This window comes from Haliaeetus leucocephalus, unplaced genomic scaffold (genome assembly GCF_000737465.1).
Source record: "Haliaeetus leucocephalus isolate CR32 unplaced genomic scaffold, Haliaeetus_leucocephalus-4.0 Scaffold110, whole genome shotgun sequence".
Taxonomy (NCBI): domain Eukaryota; kingdom Metazoa; phylum Chordata; class Aves; order Accipitriformes; family Accipitridae; genus Haliaeetus; species Haliaeetus leucocephalus.
In genome coordinates, this window is record NW_010972546.1 from 2,703,167 (window position 1) to 2,712,064 (window position 8,898).

Sequence of the window (8,898 nt, forward strand, 5' to 3'; positions counted from 1 at the left end):
GCGGCCCGGGGCCGGGCTGGCCCCCCCCCCCGCCAGCCCCTCCCCAGAGAGAAGGCAGAGCCGGGTCATGTCAGGCTACCGTTTATTGTAAAAGGCCAGCGGTGCCTGCGGTGCCCTGAGCAGGCTCGGCCAAGGCCAGGAGGAGGTATGTGAAAGTACTATTTACACCGAGCTCCGGGCATGTGTCCCCAGGGTCCCACCCCCCAGGGATCCCCTCCCTGCTCCCGCTGCTCCCACCCCTCTCAGTAAAAGCTCTTCGCAGCTCCCTCGGCCTGACTCTTGGTCACGTCCTTCCCCAAGTGTCCTTGGCACTCCCTGGGGCTGGTAGGGCTGGCATCAGTGCCCCGCAGCGCTGGCGTTGGCTGGGCGTCTGTACCCAGAGGGCAGCCTGATGCGTCGTGGCAGGCAGAGCCAGGGTGGTCCCCACGCTTGCCCATGGTGAGGATACCCGCAGCGTGGTTGCCAGAGCTGTGCAGCAGGCGGTAGAGCCGGCTCTGGAAGGCCGGCAGGACGCTCTTCCTCTTGCCCAGCGTAAGGATGCCGGCAGCATGGTTGCCCATGCCATGCAGGAGGTCATAGATGCGGCAGGAGCAGGTCTTCTGCCGGCAGCACTCGGGCAGACTCTGCCGGGCAGCGGCCAGGGAGCAGAGCAGGAGCAGGAGCAAGAGGCAGGCAGCTCGCTGGAGCTGCCGGAGCAACGGGCAGCGTTAGTGCAGGGCAGCCTGCAGTGCTGGAGAGGGGGGGCTGCACAGCCCCAGGGCTGCCCCCCAGTCCTGCCGTGCGTCCCAGTGTCTCGGCTCCTGTCTGCCCTGGTTGCTGCACTGCTGCCTGCTTGTCCCCGCTGCTGCTGAGACCCAGCCCCACATCCAGGGTGCACCTGGAGCATCACCCTTCAGTGCCCTGGGGCACAGCCAGCACCGCACCCCCAGGGGAGCTGGGACTGCTGCTCCCCGCACCCTCCCACCAGCCTGAGCAATCACAGCCCCCACTGGTGCCCGCACCGGCACTCCTGCCCTGCTCCAGCACAAGGCAGCTGCGGCAAACACCCTCCCCTCACCACCAAGTGCCACAGGACAACCAGTGAGAGCACCCATGCTCGACGCCACAGGCACCATGTGCCCAACTCCCTCCCGAGGAGCCCACATGGGGCTGAGCCCCCCCAGTCGGCTGCTGGCCACAGCTGGGGAGCCCTGGGGCAGAGCTGCGCACTCAGGGCTTCCCAAGGAACCGGCCAGGCCCTCTGACACCCCCAGACGTCTGGCCCCACATCCTAACCTCTTCCCCATTGCTGTCCTCCCAACCCCATGGGCTGCAGCACCCCGGCCCCACCTTGGCATTGGGCACCTCCATCCTTCCTGGGGTCTTCAGGCAGCCGAGCAGTGCTGGGGCATGTCCTGCCAGGCAGCCAAGAGAACAGCACCCTGTGCCACCCACCGCAGCCACCACTTTATAGGGCCTGGCACAATAGCGGTGCCAAAAATACCGTTGGGGCCAGGCGGGAGCAGCCGGTCTCTGGGAGACACGGGTGCGCTGTGGCCGGTAGCTCGGAGACCAGCCAGGCCTTTCCCCTCATTTGCAGCTCCTCATTGTGTGGGTGCTCACTGGCTGGGCGCAGTGGCCACCGGTGTATGGCACTAATGAGGCCATAATTGCCCACGGGCCCTGCAGCCAGGCTGGCACAAAGGGGCTGAAGGTCAGCACTGGGGAGGCGCTGGCCTGCTCCCGACAGCAGCAGCACACGGGTCCACTCCTCGTGGCCCCATTAGGCTAATTACTTCCCTGAACAAAGGGGTGCCAGGCAGCCGCACGGCTCCTTGACGTGGGGAGCCGCCACGCTGCGCTCAGCTGGTGCTGTGGGAGGGATGATGCTGCCAGGGTCCCCGTACCCCGTGCCACCCTCCATCCCCTTTGGTGACCCCACCCCACCTTGGCCCCAAACCAGGCGCGCAGAGGGAGCAGCAGGGCACCACGGTGGGTCTCGCACTCTTTATAACGCTCCGCAGCCCCGGTCTGACCCCAGACCGCCCCTTGCCCATTGCTTGCGCCGGGACCCCCGCGCCCTGGAGGACGAGCCCCGACGTTTCCCTGATGCCAGAGGCCGCATCTGCTGCCCAGGCCGGTCTCCAGCGGCCCCCCAGCTCCCCCAGCAACTGCACCCCAGAGCCTCCTGGCCCCTCTGCACAGCAGGGGCCCCAGGCACACCAGGGAGAAGGGACCTGCTGCCCCGTGGAGAGGGGACTGGGACTGGCCAGGACCCTTCCCGCCAGGCAGGTTTTCCCCAGGGCTGGCGAAGGCAAAACTTCTGGCCCTGGACGGGAGCAGGAGCCCAGCCCCGGGGCTGCTTTTACAAGAGGAGTCTGGCACAGCAGGCTGGGGGTACATGCACGCAGGCACCGGGGTGCCAGCATCCACACTGGCCCCGCAGCAGGGCGCTTGCTCCAGAAGCAGATGTGGGGGCGGGGTGGATGAGGCCCTGGGAGCTGGGCATGGGGGGCAAGCAGGAGCGGGGACACCCCTCCCCAACCTCCCCACTGGTCCCCGCCCCAGCCCCTCGGCACGACAGAGCACAGGTACCCAGCCCCGCACACATCCCTCCGTGCACACTGAGCCTGCGGGCAAGCAGCTGCCCATCCGTCAGCAGGCTGGGGCTCCCTGGTCCTGGCCCCCGCGGGCAGGGGAGCGCTCTGTCCGGGTCCCCGAGCCCCAGGCCGGGGTCAGCAGGATGCCGTGTCGCCGCTTCCTTCCGTCTCGGGGATGGGCTCCAGCGGGGTGCGTAGCCGGGAGGGCTCCGGCGAGGCCGAGCCGTTCCTGCCGATGCCGCAGGACTGTCCTGCGTTGTGGATCTGCCAGAGGTTGTCCAGCGCCTCAGCCTTGGCGTGCTTGAGGAGGTCAGCCTGGCCCTGTGCGGCGAGAGGGCATCAGGGGCCGGCCCCGGGGCTGTGCCACTCGGGCTGCCCGGATCCCCTGCATGGAGCGTGGGCTGCCCCGCCGGCCAGCACCTGGGATGGGGGCTCGCTGGCTGTGGGCACCGCCTGGACCCCCTGAATGGGTCCATGCCGTCCCCGGTGCTCACGGAGCATCCCCCGGGTGCGGGTCGGCAGGGCGAGGAGGGGGCCACGCAGCCCTCGCCCCTCACCTTCAGGACGGTGATGTTCCAGGCGAAGCTCTCCAGCGCTTTCTGCAGCTTGCGCCCCCGCAGCCCCTCCTTGGCCTCGATGCGGTGCAGTTCCTTGTGGAAGTCCATGCCTGCGCAGATGGAAGCATCGCTCAGCGGGCGCGGGGCCACCTGCATGAGGACGGCCGCTGCTCGCTATGGACAGGGACTGAGCCAGAGAGATGCCCTTCGCCCGGCACAGAGGTGCATGCTGGGTGGGCTCCCTGCTGCCCCAGCAGCCCCAAACCCACTCCGTGCTGGGAACGATGGGCCAACAGAGCCACCACCACCCCGGCATCGCGCTCGGCCCCAGCCCTTGGCGGTTTTGGGCCCCGGAGGCTGTGGGGTCAAGAAGGGCAGTCAGTACCCCAGGCAGAGGCATGGCTCTTGCACACTGTAGCTCAGCCAGGGGGGCTCAGAGCGGGGCCACCGGGCCCCCCCCACCGGAGTGCAGGCCCCCGCGCTGCGCACCGCGTGACGTCCTCGTGAGCGGGTGCTATATTTACCCCTCCTGACGCAGCACCGGCTCCGGGCCCACACGAGGGCTCCCACGCAAGCCTGCTCGCCCACACGTTGTCAATCAGCACGCCCCCAGCCCTGCACCCCCACCTGCAGCCGGCACCTCCCTGGACCCCGCAGCACCCACCAGCTGGGCACGGGCTGGACTGGCACCGCAGGGGCTTGTCCGCAGCGCAGCTGGGGCGAAAGCAGGGATGGGCAGCAGCCTGGGCACGGGAGTGGGGGTTGCAGCCCCCGAACTGCTGCCTCCCACCTCCTCGAGGGGCTGGGCAGAGGCAGCAGTGGTGGCCACACACCCCAGAGCCCCTCTGCCCCACGACACCCCCCCCGCCAGCACAGCAGCAGGGCTCCCACAGCCAGAGGGGCACAGGAGGGCGCAGAGCCCACCCGTGCCCCGCACCCCAACCCTGCAGCCCGTGCCCCCCCCGCCACTGCCGCTCTCCCCGGCGCTGGCAGCGGCGGCACAGCCAAAAGCCAAGAGCTCGGGGAGATTTCCGGGCTGCCGCGCAGGCTGGGAACAAACAGGGCTGCTGGCAGCAAGGCTGGTACCAGCTGGGGGTGGCAGAGCGGGGCCCCCTCCTTCCTCCCCAGCCCCTCCAGCTCCTGGCGGCTCGCCCAGCCCTGCAGGGAGCCCACATGAGCCCCCGGGCCAGCAGCCCCCGTGCAGCCGGGGGTGGCCGGGGTTATCCCTGGGGGGCCCCAGCCCGCAGAGGGGCCATGGAGCCATCGGTGCCTGGAGCAGGGCCGGGGGTCCCGGGCAGCCACTGGGGTGGGGGCAGGATGGGGGGAGAGGACCAGGGCAGGCAGGCGGCAGCACCTGCCTGTGTGGGTTCAGCCATGTGTCTTGGAAGTCGTAACATTCAGTTGCCACTTCTACCGTCAGCCCCAGTCTGTTATTTCTGGTGCTAATTATATTCTGGCGTTTGGCAGCTAATGACTCTTCCCCGCTTCCTCATCAGCCTCCTCCACTCCCCTCCCTCCCGCACAGCCCCTGCAGCCCACCTGCCCAGCACCCTGCCCCAGCACAGGCAGCTCCACGCCCCAGCACCCCAGTAGCACCCGGCACCAGGCAGCCTCCCATGCCCACCCGGTGCTGCTGGGACATGGGAAAACCGCAGAGCCGGGCTCAGGGCCACCCCAGCTGGAAATCGCTCTCCCATGGCCGGCTGGCCCTGGCTGCTCTGCCGCTGAACTCCGGCCCTGGCACGCACCCGCCCGGGGTGCAGACACGCACGTCTCGCCCTCCGTCGCACACCACAGGCATGCAAGCGCACGGCCAAAAAAGCCGGCACGCTTGGCTGTGCCCACGCCCCAGTCCGGTGCCAGACCCCCCGAACCCAGCCCTGCGGGGACACATGCCCCCAGCCCAGTGCAGACACATGGCACCCCCACACCCGGCCCCCCAGGGACGTGCCCAGGTCTGCATCCCGGAGCATCGCTGGGGCTGGGCCTGCCCACCTGGGACCCACCTGCCTGCTGCGCCTGGATGAGCTTGCCGTACACTGCGTCGGCGGACTCGATCAGCGTCCGGCTCGTCTGGATCATCTGGGGAGAGGGGCGGCGTGAGGAGCTGGGCAGCCCCCCGGCCCCACGCACCCCCCCAGCAGAGCAGATGAGGACAAGAGGCTGGGGCAGGGGCTGCCCCTCGCCCCAGCATGGTGGCTGAGGTCTGGCCCTCCTCGCCCCGCCACGCACAGCCAGGTGCGGTGTGACCAGCGCCTGGCCGGCGGCCAGGTCTCCCTCCAACACAAAGGAAGGAAGCAGCTCCGGCTGTGGCTATTAATGGGATTTCTCCCGCCAGGCGGGACCGCAGGACGCCCCGCCAGCCGGCCCTGGCATAGGGTGCAGGCAGCGCGGGCAGGGGGACGGGGCTGCGGGGTCCCAGGGCTCGTACCCAGCTGGGCAAGCCTGCGCCTCGACAAGACTCCTCCCTGGGCAGCCCCACACACAGCCCCCCGCCAGTGTCTCCCTGCAGTGGGATGGGTGCAGCGAGCTTGGGGTCCCCCATCCTGGGCAGGGCGGTGGTCCCGGTGCCGCCAGCCCCACAGCTCATCCCCGTGAGGAGCCAAGCCCCGGCGGGACGGCGCTTACCGTCTCATAGGCGGTGAGGACCTTGCGCAGCAGGTCCGGGATGGGGCCCTGGGCCTCCATGGGGGGGTACTGCTCTGCCAGGTTGAGGGTGACGCTGGGCGCGCTGTCGTTGTGCAGCAGCCACGCGGCCACCGTCAGGATGCACTGCTTCATGTTGGCGGCGGGCGTCAGCCCACACAGCTCCTTGAAGGAGACCAGCGCGTTCTGTGGGCAGAGACCAGCGTCAGGGGCTCAGCCTGGGAGGGCCCCCAAGAGCCCCCCTGCCGGGAACATCCCCATTTCCCCCGGCTCTCTGCTCCAGATGAAGCTCCTCGCCCGCGTACCCAGGAAGGGGGGGGACACCCAGGCTCCCCACCGTCCGTGGTCCGGCCCCGTCCTCCCCCGCAGAAACCAGGTCCCCCGGTGCCTCCACAGGGTCCGTACCTGCACGTTCTCCCGCAGGTCAGTGGCCTCCCGCAGTGGCTGGGTGGCTGTCCGGAAGACCTCATCGATGGCCTTGATGCCGGTGGCCTTGGTGGAGGTGTACTCCCGCACCCGGCGGCCCCGGCGCCCCGCCAGCCCCCGGCGGTGCCCCTTGCCCCCGCCGCGGCGGTCGGTGATGGCCACGTGCACAAAGAGGGTGGCGTGGGGCAGGGGCTCCCCGGCCAGGGACTGGAGGGGGACATGGCGGTAGCCTGGCTGCAGGCACTCGAAGGGGATGGTGTACTGGGCGATGAACTCGTCCCCGATGTAGTCGTCGTCCAGCACGACGAAGCGCAGGACGGCCAGCTCCGGCAGGTTGATCTGGAACTCCAGGCTCTCGTCGAAGACGGGGTTGTCCCCGCTCTGCAGGGCCGTCTTGGTGCGGTGCTCGGCGCAGTCGGCCGGGATGCCGTGGATCTCGGCGCAGACATAGGGCTCCACCACCTCCCCCTTGGCCCCCGAGCCCTTGGGCTTGGGCAGGTTCTGCCCACTGATGACCTTGAGGTGCAGGAGCTGGGCAGGCACCCCGGGCAAGGAGTCCTTGGCGTTGGCACTGAAGTAGGAGACCTCCTCCCGCATGATGGCGGGGCGGAGGACGTAGCCGCAGGCCCCGTTCTGCCGGAACCAGCCTGTGTTCAGGTCCATCATGAGCCCTGGCGTCTGGTAGTTCATGGCCACCATCTGGCAGCCGCACTTCCAGAAGTCCTGGGGGTTCATGTTGCTGGCGTCGATGCGCATGGGGCTGGGGTAGACGCGGGAGAGGAACCGCTTGTTGTAGCTCACCAGCTCGGCCGGGCACTCGTTGGCGAAGCGTCCCGCCTCCACCTCGCTGAAGGAACACATCTCCCAGTAGCGCTGCCCGCGCCGCGAGCTCTCGAAGTCCTGGAAGGGGACAGCCTGGCAGAGGCTCACCAGCTCCGAGAGCTCCCGGCTGAGGCGCACCCGCCGTGGGCCACCTCCCTCTGGCGTCTCCCGGTCCTCCTGGCCCAGCCGCCGTGCCAGCTCCCAGCCTTCCTCCTCATCCGACACCTCCCCCTCGCTGTCCTCGCAGCCGGGCGGCAGCTTCTTGCCCTTGATGAGGATGCGGCCCTTGAGCTGCTCTGGAGAGGGCAGGTAGGACGCGGCAGGGTTGGGGGGCTCCAGGTACAGCTTCTCCCCCAGCGTCTTGCGCAGGCACTGGGCGGCGAGGCGCTGCTGGGCGGCCGAGCAGCGCACCACCAGGCAGAGGATGAGGGGGTAGGCAGAGGCGGCGAAGGCGTGCTGGTCGATCAGCCCCACCACGGCGCGGAAGGGCACGCAGGAGGCGGCCGAGGGGCTGGTGTAGACCACGGGCTCGCCCTCGGGGCCGTCCCACAGCACCAGCTCGATGCTGCGGCAGCCCAGGCCCAGGGCACTGATGTAGCCGCTGATGTCCGAGCGGCCCCAGAAGTTGTCCTCCAGCAGGCAGGCGCTGTGGGCAGAGCTGATGTAGTAGTGGGAGAGGGGCTGCGCCATGTCCTGGCACACCTTGCGGTGCTGCGGGTCGAAGATGGAGCAGTCGGCGGAGAGCAGGTAGCGCGTGAAGCCGTCGATGGCCAGGTAGCCCTTCTCCCGGCCCTCCTTGGAGGGCTCGTACTTGCCAACGATCTCCAAGCACTTCTCCTCCGTCACCCCCTCCATGCCCTGCTCCACCTCCAGGAACATCAGCAGGTCCTTCAGACCCAGGTACTCCTTGTTGCTGGAGAACTGCACCAGCAGGAAGAAGATCTCGGGGCGGGTGCAGAGCTCGCAGTACACCTCCACGAAGAGGTCGCAGGCCACCTCTGCACCAGGACGCTCGCTGGCCTTCTGCAGCTCCTTGAACTTCAGCTCGATGGTGGAGGTCTTCATGCCCGGGTTGAGCGCTTTGATCAGCTGCACGGCCCGGGACACAGGGATGCGGCCAGACTTCTCCAGGTCAGCAAGGTCAAAGACGGAGGAGATCCAGGAGGTCCGGAGGCTGGGGTGGCTGGTCCCGGGTGCCTCGGGGGTGTGCTTCCCATAGGACACCAGGTACCGGAGCCCCATCACCCAGGCGCTCACCACATCGGCCGAGCTGGCCACCAGGTCCAGGGACTCATAGTTGTCTCCATAGATGATGGAGAAGGCGCACTCATCTGGGAACTGGTCGGAGAGGCCATTGCTGCGCAGGACAGGCGTCTTCTTGCCCACGCGCACCTCTTTGACCGACTTGATCTCGATCTTGGCCTTCTCCGAGTCCTTCTTGGAGGGCTCCCAGCGCACGGAGCGCATGTCAGCGTCCAGCACGAAGAAGCGGCTGTACATGCGGGAGTTGGAGCGCACCTTCTTCAGCTCGCAGCCCTCCAGCATGAAGGAGATGCAGGCAGCCGTGCTGTTGATCTTGCGGTCGTTGGGCATGGTGCTGAAGGACACCGTCTTCTTCTTCTGTGGCGGCCGCTGCCGGGAGCCATCCTGCCAAGGTGGGAGAAGGGGCCACAGCCGTCAGGGACGGGGCCGGCAGCACGCACCCTGCCAGCTCCCAGTGCCCTCCTGCCGCACACTGTCCCCACCCCAGCCCCGATGCACAGTGCAGCACCCCAGGGTGTCCCAGTGCCACGCAAAGCCCAGTCCGCCCTGGTCCGACCCTCTCCCCGGAGGCTGGGAGCTGGCTCCAGCCCTGGCCTCCCCCACAG

The 8,898-nt window shown here is 68.7% G+C and overlaps 2 protein-coding genes across 2 annotated transcripts; both read right to left on the reverse strand.

Annotated features, from left to right (window-relative positions):
• Nucleotides 1-242: 242 nt before the first annotated feature.
• On the reverse strand, nt 243-1,350 carry HCRT (hypocretin (orexin) neuropeptide precursor). The gene is made up of 2 exons (XM_010585608.1): nt 1,330-1,350; nt 243-686 (listed from the first exon to the last, which is right to left on the reverse strand). Exons 1-2 carry the CDS (start codon nt 1,348-1,350, stop codon nt 243-245), a joined length of 465 nt encoding a protein of 154 aa, XP_010583910.1.
• A 1,364-nt stretch (nt 1,351-2,714) lies between these two features.
• Nucleotides 2,715-8,638, reverse strand: LOC104842942 (inactive phospholipase C-like protein 2). The gene is made up of 5 exons (XM_010585609.1): nt 6,188-8,638; nt 5,765-5,968; nt 5,143-5,218; nt 3,137-3,246; nt 2,715-2,900 (listed from the first exon to the last, which is right to left on the reverse strand). Exons 1-5 carry the CDS (start codon nt 8,621-8,623, stop codon nt 2,715-2,717), a joined length of 3,012 nt encoding a protein of 1,003 aa, XP_010583911.1. The 5' UTR covers nt 8,624-8,638.
• Nucleotides 8,639-8,898: the final 260 nt, after the last annotated feature.

Bases quoted from the DNA above. Each gene is read 5' to 3' on its own strand.
- HCRT (XM_010585608.1), bottom strand. From the start codon at position 1,350: ATGGAGGTGCCCAATGCCAAG. The intron at 687-1,329 runs GTGGGGCCGGGG...TTGCTCCGGCAG, and splicing joins TGGAGGTGCCCAATGCCAAG to CTCCAGCGAGCTGCCTGCCT.
- LOC104842942 (XM_010585609.1), bottom strand. From the start codon at position 8,623: ATGCCCAACGACCGCAAGATCAACAGCACGGCTGCCTGCATCTCCTTC. The intron at 5,969-6,187 runs GTACGGACCCTG...CTCTGCCCACAG, and splicing joins ACCTGCGGGAGAACGTGCAG to AACGCGCTGGTCTCCTTCAA. The intron at 3,247-5,142 runs GTGGGTCCCAGG...CCATCTGCGCAG, and splicing joins CATCCAGGCGCAGCAGGCAG to GCATGGACTTCCACAAGGAA.